Consider the following 22,612-nt stretch of genomic DNA (forward strand, 5'->3'; position numbering starts at 1 on the left):
AAACCTGAAAGAATTTGAACTCAAGTGCTGATTATAACTGAAAATAAGCGTCAAAATTATCAAACAATATTGAAACAGGGAATCATTTGAAATCCATGACAAGTAGACAGTTGTCTATAAAGCTGTTATCTCAGCCTGAAATTCGTAACAAATACAGAAAGTAACTTTGCATCCATGTTTCATGTGTTTATAATACTGTTTTGCTCGTTTACATAGGGGTTGTAATATTCAGAATTTGAAATTCTTTAAATTGCGGTGGATGGTTATTTACTATTACCAATGTCAGAACTTAAAATCTCTATAAACAGTTCTTTCAGTGGAAATAAGTGTTGATAGTGATTAAAACTTTCAGTTATTGTAATTATACATGTACTGGTACTTATTACATGTAATTTTCTTTTTTATTTATTTGTAGGTACTGAGTGCAACAGGGAACAGTTCCAAATTGGACATATTTACAAACTTTGGTTACAAAGCATTTTCATTTATATTCACACAAGTTTAAGATACTTAATTAATTAAAAAATTGAACTATTTTTTTTAAATTTTTTTTTTTTTCAGTATAGAACAAAAGTATTTTCATGTGTGAAAAAATCTGCAGATGATATGATATTGTAAATAGTTTCCTTGTCTGAATGAGTAATGTAATTATAATGTAAAGTTTGAAGGGAATCAATTCAGGAATAAGCCATGATTTATTAAAAATTTGTCAACAATCTAAGAGTCAAAGTTCTATAACTCTGGAACAACAAATCTGATTATATGTTGTATTGGATTGATTTAAGCAAACTTGAATAAATGTAGGAGTCTTGTACGGAAGGAAATGGTATACAATAATACTTCCAATCTTTGGTGGATGTATAAAAATGAAAGAAAATGATTGACAAGGAAAAATCCTGGAAAGAGTAGGAATAAAAAAGGTTCTCCAAACTGTATACAGAAGAATGTTTTCTACACATCATTTTTTAAGGGTATAATTTTTTTTAAGGTATAATAAAAATAACCAACCTGCAGTTCACTATTCTCATTTTTTTATTCTACTATACTAGCATATATAAAACATAATAGAAAACAAAGATAAAATTTCCCAGAACAATTTATGATTCCATTTACTTTTAAGTATAAAATTTGAAATATAACCATGTTTGGAATTATCTCCTCATGTCTTTAAACTTGTAAATTAAAAACAATTAAATAAATCTGTTTTTATGATTTGTAATTAACTTTTGTTTGAAATAATGAACTGTGCATACATTTCCCCCATTACATACAAATTTGCCATAATTTCACAAGAATAGCATAAATATTGGTCAGGATTGACCCAGGCAAAAAATATACAGAATAATTGATGCAAACAATTAAGAATAGAGAAAAATAAACAAACGTTATAAAGAATAGAGCAAATTTAACAAAAATTATAATGAATAGATATTAATGGACAAGAAAAATGTTAGAATACACAAATGAAGTCCGGCTTCATCTAGATCCATATATATCTGTTACTAAAGTTGAGTCCAATAATACTTGTCTTTAAGGAGGGTCATAACTGAGGTTCCTACATGATGTTTTCTTTAAATGGTAACAAAATCTTGCCAAATAATGTTAATGGTAGTTTTTGGTACGTGAAAATCAAAAGTACACTTTCTCTTAAGGTGGTACCCAACACTTTCACTAAAATCAATCTGGCTCCTTTAATTTTCATAAAATTTTGTCAAAGTATTTACACTTTAACAAAAATATAAAAATTTAAAAAATTTTGAACCAACCGTTTTGTCAGAAAAATTACACTGGTTATATAGCAATTTGACAACCACCAATTTTGATCATTGAGAAACTAAATATTCCTTTCACAACACAACGTAATTAAAACGTTTAGCTGACTTTACAGAGTTATCTCCCTGTAGTGTTAGGTACCACCTTAGGATGATAAAACAAGATTCGTTTTGACAAATCACTAACAGTGACATATAATTATTTGAGTCCTCTAACAAATCACAATAAGGACATTTTGACAAAATACGATAACATTTTAACCAATTTGATGCTAACCGCAGGCAAAAATGACCATTTGACATCTGACGGTAAAGGACATTCATATCCTCTGTAAATACCTTTTCTTGAAATGCAAACAAAAATAGAAATTCTAACATCCAGCAGGGACACTGATAATGTCTATTCTAAAACTACACATAACCACAAGTAATAACAAAAGAATATAAAAAATGATAATATACACAAGCATGATTAAAGAAATATTAAAACTTAAATATGAAAGCATATAATGTCCAGACTGTTAATAATAACTTGCTGCTCATCTTAATCTAAGCACTTAAAACTTTCCATATTCTACCTCTGATGTAAATACATTATTTAAAAAACCTTTTCCTTATGGACACCACTGCAGCTCTTTACACAAAAAATCACTCGACTAAAACTGATTGCAAGTTATATTAAAATATTCATGACTTACAAATAAGGTTTCTCCTACGATTTTGTGAGAAATTAGTCCCAGATCTACTCATTGTCATTTAGCTGCAACACTCAACTGATGGCAAAGAGGGGGGGGGTCCAACTATATGCTCCCAATCAAATGCATTGATCGTCCAATAAAAAGGGGAGTTCCAACCCCCGGAACCCTCCCCTGGATCTGCCACTGCAAAGACATAAGTTAATTAATTACCACATAATAAAGACTTATCAATTTTTTGTCAGCCATTACTTGTCATTACAGATGTTTCTGTATTATTTTGAAGTGGTAAGAGAAAATGTCTGATGTCTCAGGAAAAAAAATTGCAAGAGGTTTACAATAGTTCAAGAGTTGCAGATTCCAAAATAGTGAAAAGGTCTATAACGGTTTTAGTTCAAAAATCTGTTTTAATGGTAAGAACTAGTAACAATTATTTATCGTTCTGCACGAGATACAGTGGTTGGATCTGTTTCTGTAATTGTGAAATGAAGGAGAATTTCATATTATTTTTCAATGATTTGCAATTGGATTTTGTTCTTTCTATGTGACATCATTAAGCATGGTTGTATAATTGCAAGAGTCAAAATATTGAAACAAGAGAAAAATAAGTATATTTGACACCATAATTGACAAATGAAGAACTGGGAGCAAACAAACTACACTTTAATTATCAAAAAATTATCAACTGGCCTGGGAAAATTATAAATCAGTTTAGTGTTAGAGAAATGAACTACATATTTCAGTCCTAAGTAAGGATTTGTAATAAATAAGAATATCTGTGATGAAAAATTCCAATATAGTAAGTAATACATGTATAAACATGTTAATACATCACACAATATAACTTACTGGGTTTTTTTTTTCTTCCCTCAAAAATTTTAAATATAATAAATATAATCATGCATAACTACTGGGAGATCTGTTATGTACATTACAATAAACAGCTGCGCCATGAGCGCATGATACGCCCAACGTCGTGTGTGGAAGTTTTATGCAATAATCATGAATAGTTTCTGAGAAAGTTTAAAGCAATAACCATATATTGTTTTTGAGACAAGGCGGGACATGTGAAACCCCCACCCTGTTTTTTTTTTTTTAAATATCATTAAAATAAAATTTTGAATCAAAACCAAAAAGTATACAGATCTTTAGATTAATATAACAAAGAAGTGTGTAAAGTTTTAAGCAATAGTCATAAATTATTTTTGAGATACAGCGCAACATGTAAAAAACCCTCGCCTGTTTTACAAAATACTCAAAAACTAAAAAAAAAAATTTTGAATCATCACCAAAAAGTATACAGATCTTTAGATTAATATAACAAAGACTTGTGTAAAGTTTTAAGCATTAATCATAAATTGTTTTTGAGATACGGCACAACATGTAAAAACCCCCTCCCCCTTTTTTACAAAATACTCAATAACTCAAAAATGAAATTTTGAATCATCACCAAAAAGTATACAGATATTAAGATTAATATAAATAAGAAGTGTTTAAAGTTTTAAGCCATAATCAAGAATCGTTTTTGAGATACGGTGCGACATGTGAAAAAAACACACCCTTGTTTTAGTTACAAAGTGCCGTAACTCAAAAAGTTTTAATCTTATTTTCACCAAAAAGTATACAGATCATTTGACCATCATAAGAAACAACTATATTAAGTTTCATGAAATTTGGATAAGTCGTTCTCAAGTTACATTGCGACATGTTTACGCCGGACAGACAGACAGACAGACGGGCAGACAGACACCGGACATTTGTAAACCATAATACGTCCCATCAAAATTTTGACGGGGCTATAAAAAGTAATGGAGAACATGATGCAATACCTCTCTAGATAAGCAGGGGGTATCAAAAATCCAACTTGAATTTGGAGTTGAAGAATTTTCTTTTCTGATTTTTTTTTCTTCTGAACTATTTTTTACTGTACACATATCATTGCATATAGTGATGGCTTCTTTGCCTGCTTATTATTGCAATTGATATAAATGTGTAACTATTGACCTTTACGACCTTTAAAATAGCAGTATTTGATTTTGCACCAATATATTATTAGACAATTGTGTTAAAAAAAAATAAATAGTTTGGAATTCACCATTTCAAAATCGAGTGCAATCTGGGTAATATTCTCAAAAGGTACACCAGTATGTTGCAATTGGTTAAACAATCCTTTAACAATAGAAATATAAAAACCGATGGTGTATATATATTTTTATGTACCAACAATCCACAAAACTATACATTCTTACATTGTAAATCTTAAAGAAAAATTTACTTATAGTAAACTAAATAAAAAAAAAATATTCCATATACATGTATACAGTATATTAGGGAAGACATCAAAAGTTCAATGTAGGATAAAAAACTTAATTCACATAGTTTTTTCCCTGACACCCCCACCCCCCTCTTAACTTAATTTGGGAAAAATTGATTTACCAATAGGGATATATGTAAAAATCGATTTTAGATATACAAAACTTGTAGAATTTTAACCCCCCACCCCCAAACTATTTGATTTAAGTTTTTTATCCTACATCGATCTTTTGATGTCGTCCCTTAGATATAACAAATCAATGAGTAATGATAGGTAAACATAATTAAAAAAAAAAACAATATACTATCTGATTCAAATTTTTCAATCTAATGTGCAAATCATTTTATATATATACAAGTGAAATAAAACTGCTATCTATGGATAAAGCAAGCTTGAGGTATTAATGACCTGAAATCTTTTATAAATCTAGGTTATGATTTAATCACTAAAATCTTTTTAATAAACGTCCATATTAAGTTTTCAATTTAAGTTAATTGTGCACTATAGATCTGACTTATGACATCCAACTTCATGGGATTCCATAACATATAATCGCACATCAATTTTTAAATCAATCTAATTTCCTTTTCCACCGTAGATACTCGTGTGATCTATTTCAATCCAATATTTTTTTTAATGTAAAATTTCTTTCCAGTTTGTTGATCCTGCAATTCCTTTTTCGGCCATCTTTATTAAATGTATAAACAATTCTATTTTTAGGTTGCTATCCATGTGTTAGATTGGTTAAGACGTACACAAAACAATCATGTGATATTCACAGTTCATAAGTCAATTAAATGTCACTAATTCACTGTCTATATCAGTTCAAAAAGGTCAAAAACTACACCAAACAAATATATCATAACAATACATATATCCTCACTCCTTGTGTTGAATATTTCATGTTGAAAACACTCCAATTGGTATGGCAGACTTTGTATAAAGCCTTTAATTAGCCATGTAGAATAACAATAAATAACGGTTACAGATAATTCTAAACGGTTAAGCTATTTTCTTCACTCAGCAAATTTGCAGGGAATCAATTTATTTTTTTGAAACGCCAGACTAAATAATGCGAGGAATTATTTTCTTCATTGGGTGTGATTTATCCTGCATACCACTACACTTGTTATGTAGTGATATACAGTGATCCAGTTATCCCGGGCAGAATGACCAGCACCATTGTGATTGGATAACTACATGATCAGGTGACCTTGCTCCAATGGAGGAAAGATGGCACATCTTTCACAGGAACATTATGTGTGTGTGCCTTCAATCTTAGATTTCTGTCATCTGTTAATAGGACTACATCACGGTACAGTCTCACAGGACCATCTGTAAAGAATAAGAAGGATATAAAAATAAACAAGAGTGCACACGCTGAAATGTCTGGCCTTCTTTATTAATCATTGATATTATGTTGATAGTCCTAAGTATAAAGCTTTATTACAACTGTCACATAAACTAAACATTTCCCAAGATATCTAAATAAAGACCAATGAACCATGAGAATGAGGTCAAGGTCAGATGAACCATGCCAGGCAGACATATACAGCTAACAATGCTTCCATACAACAATTATAGTTGACCTATTACTTATAGTTTAAGAAAAATAGACCAAAACACACAAACTTAACACTGATCAATGAACCGTGAAAAGAGGTCAAGGTCAAATAAAACCTGCGCCACTGACATATAGATCATAAAATATTTCTATACACCAAATATAGTTGACCTATGGCTTATAGTATTAGATAAAGAGACCAAAACTCAACAAGAGTGCACACGCTGAAATGTCTCGCCTTCTATACTAATCATTGATATTATGTTGATAGTCCTAAGTATAAAGCTTAGTTTTATTACAACTGTCTCATAAACTTAACATTAACCAAGATAACTAAACAAAGACCAATGAACCTTGAAAATGAGGTCAAGGTCAGATGAACCATGCCAGGCAGACATGTACAGCTAACAATGCTTCTATACAACATATATAGTTGACCCATTACTTATAGTTTAAGAAAAATAGACCAAAACACAAAAACTTAACACTGTGCAATGAACCGTGAAAATGAGGTCACCGTCAAATAAAACCTGCGCGACTGACATAAAGATCATAAAATATTTCCATACACCAAATAGTTGACCTATGGCATACACTATTAGATAAAAAGACCAAAACTCAAAAACTTAACTTTGACCACTGAACCATGAAAATGAGGTCAAGGTCAGATGACATCTGCCCGCTAGACATGAACACCTTACCATCATTCCATACAACAAATATAGTAGACCTATTGCATATAGTATGAGAAAAACAGACCAAAACACAAAAATTTAACTATAACCACTGAACCATGAAAATGAGGTCAAGGTCAGATGACACCTGCCGGTTGGACATGTACACCTTACAGTCCTTCCATACACCGAATATACTAGCCCTATTGCTTATAGTATCTGAGATATGGACTTGACCACCAAAACTTAACCTTGATCACTGATCCATGAAATGAGGTCGAGGTCAAGTGAAAACTGTCTGACAGACATGAGGACCTTGCAAGGTACGCACATACCAAATATAGTTATCCTATTACTTCAAATAAGAGAGAATTCAACATTACAAAAAATTTGAACTTTTTTTTCAAGTGGTCACTGAACCATGAAAATGAGGTCAAGGACATTGGACATGTGACTGACGGAAACTTCATAACATGAAGCATCTATATACAAAGTATGAAGCATCCAGGTCTTCCACCTTCTGAAATATAAAGCTTTTAAGAAGTGAGCTAACACCGCCGCCGCCGGATCACTATCCCTATGTCGAGCTTTCTGCAACAAAAGTTGCAGGCTCGACAAAAACTTAACTTTGACAACTGAACCATGAAAATGAGGTCAAGGTCAGATGACATTTGCCCGCTAGACATGTACACCTTACAATCATTCCATACAACAAATATAGTAGACCTATTGCATAAAGTATGAGAAAAACAGACCAAAACACAAAAACTTAACTATAACCACTTAACCATGAAAATGAGGTCAAGGTCAGATGACACCTGCCAGATGGACATGTACACCTTACAGTCCTTCCATACACCGAATATACTAGCCCTATTGCTTATAGTATCTGAGATATGGACTTGACCACCAAAACTTAACCTTGTTCACTGATCCATGAAATGAGGTCGAGGTCAAGTGAAAACTGTCTGACGGGCATGAGGACCTTGCAAGGTACGCACATACCAAATATAATTATCTTATTACTTATAATAAGAGAGAATTCAACATTACAAAAAATCTGAACTTTTTTTTCAAGTGGTCACTGAACCATGAAAATGAGGTCAAGGACATTGGACATGTGACTGACGGAAACTTCGTAACATGAGGCATCTATATACAAAGAATGAAGCAACCAGGTCTTGCACCTTCTAAAATATAAAGCTTTTAAGAAGTTAGCTAAAGCCGCCGCCATAGCCGCCGCCGCCGGATCACTATCCCTATGTCGAGCTTTCTGCAACAAAAGTTGCAGGCTCGACAAAAATGTAACAACTCTTAATTTTTGGTGAAAGGTTAAAATACATGTATGTCATTTCTTACCATCTAAGGCCTCAAATTAAAGTTGAACCATTTTGGAAATTTGCCTGCTTTGCAAAAACAGCTTAAATTCAAAGGGAAATTAAACTTGATAAACTATCAACATATAATTTATAAAAAAAACTGCCTTCCAGTAAATTATATATTTTGGTTTTTAGATAGTCTTGTGTAATGCAAAAGACTTCCCTATACTGCTTTCTGATTAGTCAATTCGTTTTATTCACTAAATATAGACAATCCAAACCTTCAATAATAGTGACTATCCTGATTTTCAAGCAACTTCAATCCTGAAGGGAAAGCTTACATTTACTCTTTAATTGTTCTTATGATCACTTCAATATGGTTTATAATGATGCGAAAAAAAATCAAATCATTATACGGCCAACTAAAATTAATTAGTAGATTTTCATCCAAATTTTTGAAAAAAATGGGGCGGGTGGGAGGATTTTATTTTTTAAATTTTATTTCATATGAAACCCTCGTCACGAGTTCTTCATACCGCGGAGTATATGCTAGTCTCTTAAACTCTTAAATAAAAATCCCTGATTGACAACCACGGTTATACATGTAATTTCCGCTTTAGAAACCTATTTATAGTATACATCAAAAAGAAGAGAAATGCTCTCTTCAGTTGGACTATACCTACACCAAATTTATTTTGCCTTCTAAGCAATGGTTTGTAGTCCCCATAAAATCAATAAAATGTATTGGTACAATTGTATGCAACACAAGTATTATGAGTACAGAATAAAATTTAAACTCGGTGTTGAAAGTAATTATGATGTAAAACATGAACTTAACCAAAAAGTAGTTGTTGTTTAATGACTAAATTGAGGGTATTGGGACAGTTACAGAAGGTGTTTTCTGTTTGTCAACAGAAACAACAGCCATGGGTAAATATAAGGGCTTGTTATAATTAAAATGCGTGTTTGTCGACTTTTTTTCTCAATATACGGTCATAAATCAAATAAGTTCGTGCTTGTGTCAATTTCTTTAATCCAGTCATGTTTTTTTGTACCAATTTGTTCTACAATTCTTGCGCTTTGGAAAACATTCAGTCCAAATTTCCTGACACAAAGTCATTGTATAAATAAAGTAAAAAACACGGTTTTCGATTCACTTGTGACAAGGATTTACTATACAAATCCTTGCTTGTGACTACCGCAATTTGCGTTCAAGGACAAGGCGTTTTACTCGTAACTCAAATATTTCATGCCCTTCTCGTTATCGATCTCTATTCTCGGTAGATGATGTTGTCATCATAGAGGAGCAGCAGAATATGTCGACTTAATCATTTTCGTTAGATTACTCGAAGAAATACAAAAACGAAATTTGAAACAGGAAGTTTTGAATGAAACGAAATTATCGATGGTTCCCGGTAACGGACATGAACAAAATCCGGAAATCGTATTTTTGTTAAATAAAAAAAATCTAGACGGGACGATTTCAGAGGGGCGGGCGGGGATGAAAATCTAGCAATTAATTTTAATTGGCCTAATAAATATATTATTACAGATTCTACTAACCTTTCTCTTTAGGCATAAACTCTCTGGCTTTATCCTTACAGTAGTGTAAACAGCTAGACAATATTATGTCATCATTGTTCCCCTGAAGAAAAAAAAACAGATAAAAGTTTAATTTTAGAGCTATTCAATGAAACATTATCACAGGTATATGTAGGTCAGGTGGAACTTTCAGTAAACAATAATGGGAGCATAATAACTTGTGAAATAAAAAAAAAATCATAAAAAATTAAATGTGAATAGTGATTCAATGGCTTTTGCTTAATGTCCACTTATATATATTTCATGAGTATTCAGTGGAAACACTTTCATGCATAAACTATCTTAATAATCTGTAGACTGTAAGTCTTGTATTTTTTCTAATTTTAGTTCATTGATATGTTTTGGAGTTTAGTATGAAGTCCATTTTCACTGTCAAAACTAGTACACATTCATATTTAGGGGCCAGCTGAAGCCCGCCTCTGGATGCTAAATTTTCTCGCTGTGTTGAAGACCCATAGGTGGCTATTGGCAGTGTTCTGCTCTTTGGTCTGACATATTCCCCATTTCCAAATTTTCTGTTAATATCTAGTTTTTTTGCATTCTAATTTCATTCATTTGGAAAGGACTGTTATTGTTCATGTACAGATATATGTAAAATTGCCGAATGTTCTTCAGTATGGTATTTACACTCATATTTAAATTCAATGTTTAAACATTTTAATTTGTATAATATTGGAACACAATTACATGTTCATAGATACTTAATTTCATTGTATTTGCTGAAGTTTGCACACAAGCCAATAGAATATTTGTCATTCGTTGAACATTTAATTTCTTGGTTCTTCTGTACCTATGAAACAAGCAAAAATTGGTATCAAACAAATATTAATGAATCTACAGTACGTATCTTATTTACTTACTGTTCCATTTTCACTTTCTTCACTCCTAAATGCAATAGTTTCTAATATGTTTCCTTTTGATGTTTGAGTTTTTAAGTGAGAGTTTTTCTTCTCAAATTCAGCCTCTAGAAACTGCACACTTTCCTCTGATGTTTTTCTCACTCTGTTTGCATGTTGTTGTGTACTGTTTTGTCCATCTTTACTGCCTTTGGCCAAGCCATCCAATTCATTGATCACTAAAAATTAGAAAAATATATTACTTGATACATGTAGTATGATTTATTATTGAAATTTGATAAAACAAGAATGTGTCCTTAGTACACGATGCCCCACTGGCACTATCTTTTTCTATGTTTACATGACCGTGAAATTTGGTTTCCAAACTTAATTCTTTTAATTCCTTCCAAATCCCTGAATCATTCTGAATTGTAAAAAAATCCAACTAGTTAAACTAATATGTTCATCCTTGTTTTCAAAATTCACTAATATGTTCAAGTAATATTATTAGTTTAGTACTGTAATTTATGCAAGGACAAGCTGACAAGTTAAAATACAGATACTGTGTCTACGCTTTGTTTATAAAGTTCTGACAACAATCTGTTCTACTGTCAATCTGACAATTATTACATCAGCCAATGATATTTCAGTCTTCAAATTTTAAAAGTTGTGTATCATTGATTACTGTGAATTCATTTTTGTTGTTGGATACCTATTTTCATGAGTACAGGTGACCAACAAATTAAATATACAACAAATTATAAACTTTCTATAGGCTTGTATGCAAGCATGCATTGACAAAACCACTTAATCAAATATCCTCAACAAAAATGTGTCCATAGTACACAGATGCCCCCTCACACTTTCATTTTCTATGCTTAGTGACCGTGAAATTTGGGTCAAAACTCTTATTTTGGCATTAAAATTAGAAAGATCATATCATAGTGACCATGTGTACCAAGTTCCGAGTTGATTGAACTTCAACCTTCATCCAAAACTACCTTGACCAAAAACTTTAACTTGAAGCGGGACAGACAGAAGGATGCACAGACCAGAAAACATAATGCCCATCTACAATTATAGGTGGGGCATAAAAATACACGTTTTCCTTAATGCACAAAAAATCAATACCCAAGAAAATAAATGAATCCACACAATCTAATTAAAAACCGATCTCTCATCGCTCCCGTTTTCTGATATGTCGCATGGGAAAACTAACAAAACCCGCTTTGAGGTCACATATGAGTGAACTGAAAATTATGAATTTCTAATGATATGCAAATGACTTGATGACCTATTAATAAGCCAATCAAAAAAGTTTATGAATTATTTGGATTGACGATTTCTTCGTAAATAAAATGAGTTACATCCCTTTACCTTACGATAAACTTTCAAGATCGTAGAAGACTCATTTTCATAGGTCGAAAAAGACACACCTACGAGGTCACTCACATGTGACCTTTAAGTGGGTTTCATTAGATCTTCCACGCGACATATCAGAAAACGGAAGCGATGAGAGATCGGTTTTTAATTAGATTGGAATCCACAGTACATAATTTTACTATTTGCTTAATAAAACTCTTCTTACCAACTAATGGTACAGTGATAGTGAACTTCTTTGACAGTATCAGTTTCTTCAGGCCTGGAAGATGGTCGATAAAACAGTTGGTATCAGGTACCAGGAATATTGGATGTATTTCTACTTCGATACAGTGGTGGCGATTCTTGTCTATTATTTTCTGCAATAAAAAAAGAACATGATATTACTATAAACTGTATTCAAGGACAATAACTAATTCCTTCAATTTTCTTACATTATGTAGTAAATTAATCTAGTACATATTCTTTGCTTTTCCTCTTTTTAAGTATTTCATGTTTTACCTGTATATTTTCTTTATGTTTTTCCTGCTCTTGTTTAATCAGTTCCATATGAAGATTTTTTTTACTTTAAGATCAAGTTTTACCTGTATATTTTCTTTATGTTTTTCTTGATCTTGTTTAATCTGTTTCAATTGAAGTTTTTTCTTTTTAAGATGTTTGACGTGGTCATCATCACCACCATGGATTATCTCCTCTTCACTCTCTATAATTACATCTCCATCCTGTCAAAAACAAATTACATTAATCAACTTATATTATCGTATTCTAAAAATAGAAGAAAAAAAACATCAAAGCCTTCAGGTTTAATAAGGGAGAGGGTGTTTCCCAGCTACAAATTCATTGTTGGGTGAAATTCCACCAAGCCGTTATTCCTTTGACTTGAGGGTCAAGGCTGCTTGGTTCCTTATCCTGTAATATTTTTATTTATAAAATTCGTTATTTCTTCTATTCATATATATCTGTGCATTTGTTGACAACTTGTCTAAGACTAGGTGGATTATGAGTTGACAAACAATAGAAATGTTTTCCTACAGTTATCCTTAACTCAAGATGATGTTTATACAAGCTTAAACACATCTTAATGTTCTTAAAGTCATAAGAAACCTCAAATTAAAAAAAATAATGCATATGCTTTTTTATAACTCAATGGATAGTTTTCATTATAAAACTTATGTACATATACTTTTTTCTGAAGAAAATTCTTTAATTTATTCATATTTAGAAGAAGTTTACTTTATTTTCATTGCTTCCTTCCAGGAAGAAATTCCCCCACATATTTCCGTATGCAAAGTGACCTCAGTGTGACCCATCTCGTAAAAATCCGGTGATCACAATACCCATGGATGTCCTTAAAATAAACTATTATCTGAATTTACATGTTGAACACGTGCTCAATTTCCATGCTTTTTTGATGATTTTTTGTCGATTGTTGACACAGGTGACAATCGTTAAAATTCGGCTTCAAAACACAAACTTTAATAACCTGCCATATTTTCACAACAACACAGACCGATTGAAAAAAAATTGCCGATTATACGAAATTTACACGAAAAAAATGATAAATTCGTGCACAGAAGACTATGTTTATGATGTTTGTATGCATTGGTTCAAGAATTGGAAGAACATTATTTTTCACCGGTCACTCGTTTCTTATGACTTTAAACAATACAAGCTCACTTTTAACACATGAGACAAAAGATCAACAATTTCTTAATGTTGTTTTATTTGCCGAGCTTTTTAAATAAGTAAAATCTAACTGTTGAGAGTGGAGATATATTGTAATATACGAGTTATAGTGGTGGAATCTGTTTCTCTTATAATTTTTATCCTTCCTTTTCAAAGGTTTTCAGAAATTTATGTCCTTTATATGTGAAGTCAACAGGCGTAGACACCTTTTTTCGAAAGTTTGAAAAATCAGAGAAACCAACATCTATTTTTATTCACTTACATCTGACCATTCCTCGGCTGATAAGGAAGGTTTCTTTTGTTCCTCTGTTTCCTCGACAGATAAAGCTATGGAGTAATACTGTTTAGTCTCTACATTATAGGCTAACATTGGAGGTTCTATACCACATAAATAATCACCAAACAACTGTAACTTCTGTATTCTCAGGCAGTCCTGAGCAATCTCCTTAAATATAATAGAAATGAAGTATGAGGAGTAAGAAATGTTGGCAAGGATTTTTATCTATGATTCAGTGATATGTTTTAGCAAAAGATTTAAGGAATAACAGTACTGTAGTACATCAAAATTGACGGTGCCAACTCTTCAACTACAGTACTGCTATTCCCATTCTAATGCATTGAAAAAGAAATAATACGATACAAATTGGAAAAATGTCTAAATTTGACAAATAAAAAAAATCTGTGAAACTTTATGAATGATTGTGGCGCCAAGACGTCATGGGTAAATGTGACGTCATACAAATGAAAACTTACAAACTGGAGGTTATTACGTTACCTGTATGCTTCAAATTCTGTAAAAATAACATTAAATAGGCGAATTCAAGGTATGTGTTATTTTATTTTTCGATTATATAGTAGTAATCGAACATTTGTTGATTCAATCATTTCAAAATGGTTGTCCCTCCTTAGTTATGCCTGGTAAACTGTGGTTTTGACGGCAACTTTAAGCCAATGAAAAGAATTGTTACATACAAATTGCATTAGAATTATGAGTATTTTTTATTGCCCAGCAAGGAACACAAGTCTGGATAAAACAAAACATGCCAATTTTGCCAATTTCACTACACAGACAGTTAATCACAAGATTTGGATGGTAAGAATAATTATTTTTACACTAAACTTGATTTACAATCAAAGCACTGTAAGCGCTGTAGGCAGTTAACCAAAAACCAAGGCAAACATAACAAGTGAAACTGCGAGCTACTGCTCACGGATGATACCCCCGCCGCAAGTGGATAATATTAATAGTGTAAAAATATGCAAGTGTTCGGTAAACAGGAAGTTGTCGAGTGATGAATCTGAAAACGCATCACACGGTATAGCTGACTTATATAAATCCTGAAACCAAATTTCAGAAATCCTTGTATTGTAGTTCCTGAGAAAAATGTGACGGAAATTTTCAACTTGGCTATCATGTGTAAAATCAGACAAGTGTTCGGTAAACAGGAAGTTGTCAAGTGATGAATCTGAAAAGGCATCACAGGGTATGGCTGGCATATATAAATGTTGATACCAAATTACAGAAAGGGTGGATGTGTAGTTCCTGAGAAAAATGTGACGAAAGTTTCATGGGACGGACTGACTGATGGACTGACTGATGGACGGACTGATGGACGGACGGACGGACTGACAGACAGAGGTAAAACAGTATACCCCCCCTTTTTTAAAGCGGGGGTATAATTATGAAAACTGTGGCAATGTTGCTTCAATTTTTTTTTAAAGATTTAAATTAAAAGAACAAACATTAAACATTCATATATTGTACATTTATTTATGTTCATTTAATGAATTAATCATTAAGGCAAATAATTCATATTTAATCAAGGTTTTCAAAAGCAACACATATATCAAGTATATTTTTTTCATGGTCACGAGTCTGCAGTGGTACAAGTTTGCAATGATTGCAGTTTTTCTAGTTGATAGTTAACATCGGTATTAGTTGACTGTTAGTAGTTCAAGTTGACTTAAGTACAAGCTTGTAAAAGTATGAATGGACTTGCTTCCCTGGAAAGAAAACTGAGTTTATGTTCTACAGTTTCAAAAGTTATGAGACACAAATCAGATAAATATTTACTACTCCAGGGATCAAAGGTGAGGTCTGACTGACCTGCCCATAGTAAATGTAAATGACCCCCACCTTCACCCCAATTCTGTGATGTCTAAGGTTGGACTAAAATGACAGGTAATTATAAAACAGTTGGTCAAACATTCTTGGGCTTGAAAGATATGTTTTCTTTAAAATGACCCATATCAAAATGAAAATTTTTATAGGACCAGAAATAATTCAAAATATAATTAAGGTAAATTCTTTAAACCTGCTCATTTTTTTCCATCAATAAAATTTATAATAAAGAAATAATTGTAACGTAATGCAGCTACGAAGTCTCCCAAACAAAGTTCCCATAATTACTCATTCCCATGGTTGCCTGACATTGGGCAAAGTCTAGTACACATTAATTAGGTCTAGCAAAGTGATATGAATATGTGACGCCTATGAGATTGACCTTGTATGTCATTCAATCTTTTTCAAATGACAAACAGGAATGAATATGGGCTTAGGTTTAACTGATCCAGCAAAATTGAGAAAAAAATACCTTTTGAAATTGCAGTAATATGTTTACACTTTAAAAGCATCTAACATGCATTACCAACATTTATCACTGATAAAGAAAATTTATACTGTCACCATGAGCATATATATTGTTAGATATACATGATATACTGTTCCCAGCTGTCACTTGTATTGGATTTTAACATTAAAATATGATGTATTTTGTCACCTCTCTGGATCTTTTTTTTGTTGATCGCCAAAACCCGAAATTACCCTTATCCAAGTGCTGCCTTGTAGCGGCATTAGCCTGCTCTTTTTTGAAATCTACAAGGGTGTCTTTACCGTGCAAGAGATATGGCTCTCTCTTAACACGGGTCAGCCATTTATCGTCCCCTTCCGACGGACTATCATTGTTTCCTCAAGACCATACTCAAAAATGGTGTCAAGGGAGAGCCGAAAACTTCAGTCCCTGAAATTTTTATCCCAGACGGGAATCGAACCAGGAACCTTTGTGTTAGTGGTCCGATGCACTAACCACTACACCACGGCTCTCACCTAAGCATTTAAAACAAGTACTCTTTACGGTGAACATACCTTGTCAACTAGTTTATGTACAAATGAAATTTCTATTGGTGCACTGAGTAGGGGAACAAATCCTGACAACATTGAATCTTCCATAAGTAAAACTGGCTCACATCCTAAAAATATAAATGCATATAGCGTTTTGATTTTGATTATAATATGTAACATTGGTAGTGTGCAAAAACATAAATACATTTATAACAAATGTCTTATGTGTTGTTGGGTTACTGTCCTTTGATGAATACTGCAAATCTCAATTTGTTCATGTTAAGTTGCACAAAATTAGTTTATGCTCTTTCTGGTCATGCCTTCTTGGACTTTATTTTATTGGACCACTATTTCTGATTAAGAGTGTAAATTTATGACAAACAGTTTTAAACAAAATACAATAAAAGAACATGAACATGTTTAACCCGGCCACATTTTTGCGCCTGTCCCATGTCAGGAGCCTCTGGCCTCAGTTAGTCTTATATGATTTTTAATTTTAGTTTCTTGTGTATAATTCTGAGTTTAGTATGACGTCCATTATCACTGTACTAGTATACATATTTTTTAAGAGGCCAGCTGAAGACCGCCTCCGGGTGCGCAAGTTTCTCGCTACATTGAAGACCCATTGGTGGCCTTCGGCTGCTGTCTGTTGTATAATCTGGTTGTTGTCGCTTTGACACATTCCCCATTTCCTTTCTCAACTTTATGGTATGAATCTAGGTATAGTTATCATTGACAAACCAGTTTTTGCACACATGGTTCTTTCTCTCAAATAAAACTAACTTCCATGAAACTATACAAGTGTATTGAATAGTTTTATATTGGTCATTTTGGGGTCTTTAATAGCTGACTATGCTGTATTGGTTTTGCTGTACTGTGACATATAGCTGTTAGTTCTATGTCCTTTGGTCTCTGGTGAAGAGCTGTCTTATTGGCAATTGTACCACATCTTCTAATTCTAATATGAAGGTGTTTCTTATGTAATGATATACTATAAACAAAGCTGTGTGTCCCTCAGTATGTAAACACAGCCTTTGTTGTGAATTCCAAGAGTAGTCTCTTGGTGGACCTTAGTTTTGTTGCAGAAAACTAAAGAGTATGTGTAGTTTTTTTTTTTGGTTCTTTGTGTGAATCTGTTCCATGGTTTTATTGTTTATATCCATCTACAAGTATATATTCTACTGACCTTTGGTCTCTGGTGGAGAGCTGTCTCATTGGCCATTATACCACATACTCTTTTTTTTATAGGAAGGTGTTTCTTATGTAATGATATACTATAAACAAGGCTGTGTGTCCCTCAGTATGTAAACACAGCCTTTGTTGTGAATTCCAAGAGTAATCTCTTGGTGGACCTTAGTTTTGTTGCAGAAAACTAAAGAGTATGTGTAGTTTATTTTTTTTGGTTCTTTGTGTGAATCTGTTTCATGGTTTTATTGTTTATATCCATCTACAAGTATATATTCTACTGACCTTCCTTCCTTTCTGTATATAGTTTTACATGATTAATATCAATGTCCTTCAATATGTTACATAACCCAGCTGTAGCACTCCAGACATCTATTTGTACACTGAAATAGACCATTAAAATGTCATATAAACATTATAGTATATAAACTAACCATCCTTATAGTTTGGCATTGCAAAATATTATACGTTTATTGCATGAATATTGGGGAATATTGTCCCGAGTAGAATTTTATATTGCATGAGCTTGCGAGTGCAATATATGTTCTACGAGGGACAATATTCCCCAATATTCATGCAATAACCCTTTTGTTGTATAGCAATATAATATTTGAAAGTAAAAATTGGTTTGAACTAAGTTTTTGTTGTTGATGAAGTCATGAATTTTGAAGATTTATTGCACTAGTGCAATATTAGAATTTATTGCACGCAACTTTTGGTTACTTTCTGTTGGAAATATCATATTGCTATACAATAATATACGTTTCTTCACACTTATGTATTAAAATAAAACTGTTCTTATCATCATCGACCTGCATACCCTTAATTTTGTAATGAAATAGGACATCATCTATTGCATTTAAAAGAATAACAAAACTTATAGTTGGGGTTGGGGGTATTTACTAACCCTAAACTTGGATCCAGTGTTGCAGGGGGAGGATTCCAGTATTGAGAGTTACAAATCATCCAATCAGTCCAGATTTTGACCCCAGGAATCAGTTCTTCTAGTTCTGCATTACATAATTTGGTAGGATAGTCTGAAGACTTCAGGTGGATTCTAAATTGATCTGAACATCTCTCCACTAAAATACCAAACATATACAGTCCAAGTTCAACAGCTTGTTCCTGTAGTTCTGACCTAAACCCTGATGCGAGGGAAGTATCTGTAATCAATATTAAGAATTATATTACAACTGAATCGATGTGGTAGAATTACACTACGGGGAGATAACTCTGTCAAATCAGCTGAACATTTTAATCATGTTCTATTGGTTAAGGAAATGTTAAGCTTCTCAATGATCAAAATTAGTGTTTGTCAAACTGCTATATATCCCATAAATTTTTTTCGATAAGGTGTGTGGGTTTGGTTTTTTTTTTATTTTGTATATTTTGTTAATTTTTTAACAAAATTAACAAGCCAATTAAATTTCAGTCCAGTTTTTTTTTTTTACCACTTATGCTAGATATGTGTGTAGATTTAATATCTTTGTCAGATGGTGCTGTATAGGGGTATATAAAATCCTGATTATTGAGAAGAAGATTTTTGGTACCAAATATTTTTATTAAAATTCATATCTTTTAATATTGAGATGTAGTATGATTGCATGATGAGAAAACTTCTCATGAAGACCAAATGATATTGATATCAACATTTACAAGTCAGCATACTGCCTTCAACAATGAGAAAAACTTAAAATCTAAAGTATAAATGGCTATTACAAAACGTGAAACAATACATAAGAGAAATCCAACTGCTGGATTTATACTACAATGAAAGAAAACAAATATGACAGACAGCCACCAACTTCAACAACCGAATTACAAGTTCCTCGCTATTGTCAGAACATAAAGAATCTGTCAGCGTTAAAAACTCAAACCAGAAGTTTAGAACAAATAATGAAACAATTTCTACAAATCATTGTTGGCATCCAAAACAACAAGTACCTATAAGTTTAACAAGAAAAGTAAGAAAAAAGATCTCATTTCTTACCTTTAAGAGCTGTGTTGTCAATAGCAAACATATTGATTGCCATCAGCTGTAACAACCGTGAAGGTCCTATTGCATTGTATTTCAGTAAGGCTCTGAACTCCTTCAACATCTGGGCACAACATTCAGGGAAACTTTCTCTCCTAAAATGTCATATATATTTTATTTAATTCCATGTTTTGAAGTCTTTCAAATTGAGATTATTTTGTGTATAAATGAATGATTTCTTGCATCTTTAATGAAATCTTCTAAAATTTGAAGAGAAAAAATCTGCTTATGAATATTGAGGAATTACATATGCAGCAGTGGTGCATAAGATGAAGTGCTATCTTTCTGGATTTGTTGTACAAGATGTTTTGTGTTTGAAACTTACTTTTGTTTGTTTGAGCTTGTTAGGTCTGCTGGCAATCTTTTTAAATTTCAAATTAATAAAACACATCATACAACAAATACTGGTAAAACTCTGATTTATGACTCATCAGATATTGTCCTGAAAGAAACTTTTAAAACAATTATATGCACTCTACACTTTAATCATGAATGACCTGGCATGGATCTTTGACCTAATAACCCCAAAAACTAATATGTGTATTGGTACTTAGAACTTACCCAATCTTGGTAAACAATTTACCATGGATGTTTAAGAAACTCAGCACAAATCTTTTGTTCAACTAAAAGAGAAAAATAAAAACTGTTGATGAAAACGGAAACAAATACATGGAGAATGTGTTCATGGGACACAGAACTTGACAGAAGATGCCCTTGCTTGCATATAAATAATCAAAACTCCAACAGTCAAACTAAATCGGTATGGCATTTTAAAACAATTGAAAACTTTGGTAGAAAATCAACATTTTATAAAATAACAAACACAACTCTTAAAAATAACAGAACAAACAAAAACAAAAAAATTTCATGTTCCAAATGTATACTTACTAAATTTTTCCTCTGTAAAATAGTTGATTTAAATATAATATTAAATCCATCTACATTTATATTTTTAATGCAGTTCTCAGTAACTGGTTAAAAGACGAGGAAGGAATCTGGATTACTGTTTAAGGTGGTACCCAACACTTTAACTAAAATTAATTTGGCTCGTTTAATTTTTTTAAAATTTTGACAAAGTATTTACTTTGACCCTTTGACAAAAATATAAAAAATTGAACAAATTTGAACCAACCAATTGCATTATATATGGAAATAATGCAGGAAGCATATCCTGAAACCTTATTCTTTAATAATTTTTCAACAACCACAAAAATAAACCATAAAATGCATGATAAATTTTTCCAATTTACAATGGTATTCAAAGACTGAAATCTAAGCTACAATACCTCAACAGCATCCATCTTTTCCAGATCTTCACCGTCGCCATCCTGTTTATGGGCCTCAGAGCTTGTCCCATCAGTACCTATCCAGATTTCTATTCTTTCACCATGTTTATGTTGTTGTTGTTGATGTTGTTGTTTTGGGTTCTTATGTTTATCCTTTTCATCTGATCTTTTCTTCTCAGCTGCCTCGGCCTTAAAACATTGATGACAATTTTATACTTAATGGTAAATGTTTGTTCTAAATGTTCAGAATCTCCTTTGTTCATTATAATCTGACAGAAATATTAATTTCAAACTTTCCCCAATCTGTTCAATCTTTATCTTTTGTGGATTCATTATTATTCATTGGATACCAATTGTCATGGATTTTGTGGTGAGCCGGGAACCACAAATTCAAATGTCTAACTAATTAAAATTTTAAACAAATTTTATAGACTTTGGCAAAACCACTATTCAAATATCCATGAAAATGAAAGCTTTCCTCAATCCTAGAAAATCGGTACCAACGAAAAAATAAATGAACCACAGTTTGAGTTTGAATTTGGTAAGCTAGTCATCATGATAACAGTGACACTTTTTCTGATTGTTACAAAATGGAAATCATTAAATTTGTATCTACCTTTTTCCTTGCTTCATCAAACAAAGACATTAGACTTTCTCTAGCGGTTAAGAATGGATTACTAGCTGCTAAACTTCTCATGTAATAATAAACAGCATCCAACTTTCTTCTCTTAAAAAATAAAATTTGTAATTTTATTCAGTCAAACAATAGATATACATTTGTACATCATTCAAGGAAGTACACCATATTAAAATATCCTAAAAAAGATGATCTCTTTAGAATATATACTACATGTTTTGAAGGTTTAAAAATTTATTGTCTTTCTTTTTTAGTCTTAAAATTCCAGAACTAATGAAAATTGTTTCTGACTCTCACATTCAAAATGCAGCATTGGTTGGGGTTCAAAGGGACACTCAACAACAAAACCCCATAAAAATATTCCTGCATATTGTGAATAAACAATTTTCTGTTCTTACCAAGAACAATCAAAATACTAACTGAAATTGGTTTTGTCAATAAACATATATTATGTGACCACCATAATTAACAATCTACTAATCATGCTAATAGATATAGGAAGATGT

The 22,612-nt window shown here is 32.1% G+C and overlaps 2 protein-coding genes across 2 annotated transcripts in view; one reads left to right on the forward strand and one right to left on the reverse strand.

Annotated features, from left to right (window-relative positions):
* LOC139527989 (THO complex subunit 6 homolog) overlaps positions 1 to 545 on the forward strand; it is a 32,821-nt gene extending 32,276 nt beyond the window's left edge. The window contains exon 14 of the mRNA XM_071323742.1: positions 416 to 545. Coding sequence (XP_071179843.1) covers positions 416 to 505 — 90 coding nt within the window. The 3' untranslated portion in view covers positions 506 to 545. The remainder of the gene's footprint in view (positions 1 to 415) is intronic.
* A 4,553-nt stretch (positions 546 to 5,098) lies between these two features.
* The window catches only part of LOC139527987 (telomerase-binding protein EST1A-like), a 37,148-nt gene continuing 19,634 nt past the window's right edge, over positions 5,099 to 22,612 (reverse strand). Inside the window, exons 8-20 of the mRNA XM_071323738.1 lie at positions 22,086 to 22,196; positions 21,470 to 21,658; positions 20,745 to 20,806; positions 20,139 to 20,278; positions 19,056 to 19,311; positions 18,434 to 18,531; positions 16,988 to 17,091; positions 14,105 to 14,287; positions 12,741 to 12,878; positions 12,365 to 12,515; positions 10,801 to 11,015; positions 9,902 to 9,983; positions 5,099 to 6,116 (exon numbers count right to left, since the gene is read on the reverse strand). Coding sequence (XP_071179839.1) covers positions 5,986 to 6,116; positions 9,902 to 9,983; positions 10,801 to 11,015; positions 12,365 to 12,515; positions 12,741 to 12,878; positions 14,105 to 14,287; positions 16,988 to 17,091; positions 18,434 to 18,531; positions 19,056 to 19,311; positions 20,139 to 20,278; positions 20,745 to 20,806; positions 21,470 to 21,658; positions 22,086 to 22,196 — 1,860 coding nt within the window. The 3' untranslated portion in view covers positions 5,099 to 5,985. The remainder of the gene's footprint in view (positions 6,117 to 9,901; positions 9,984 to 10,800; positions 11,016 to 12,364; positions 12,516 to 12,740; positions 12,879 to 14,104; positions 14,288 to 16,987; positions 17,092 to 18,433; positions 18,532 to 19,055; positions 19,312 to 20,138; positions 20,279 to 20,744; positions 20,807 to 21,469; positions 21,659 to 22,085; positions 22,197 to 22,612) is intronic.

This window comes from Mytilus edulis, chromosome 6 (genome assembly GCF_963676685.1).
Source record: "Mytilus edulis chromosome 6, xbMytEdul2.2, whole genome shotgun sequence".
Lineage (NCBI taxonomy): Eukaryota > Metazoa > Mollusca > Bivalvia > Mytilida > Mytilidae > Mytilus > Mytilus edulis.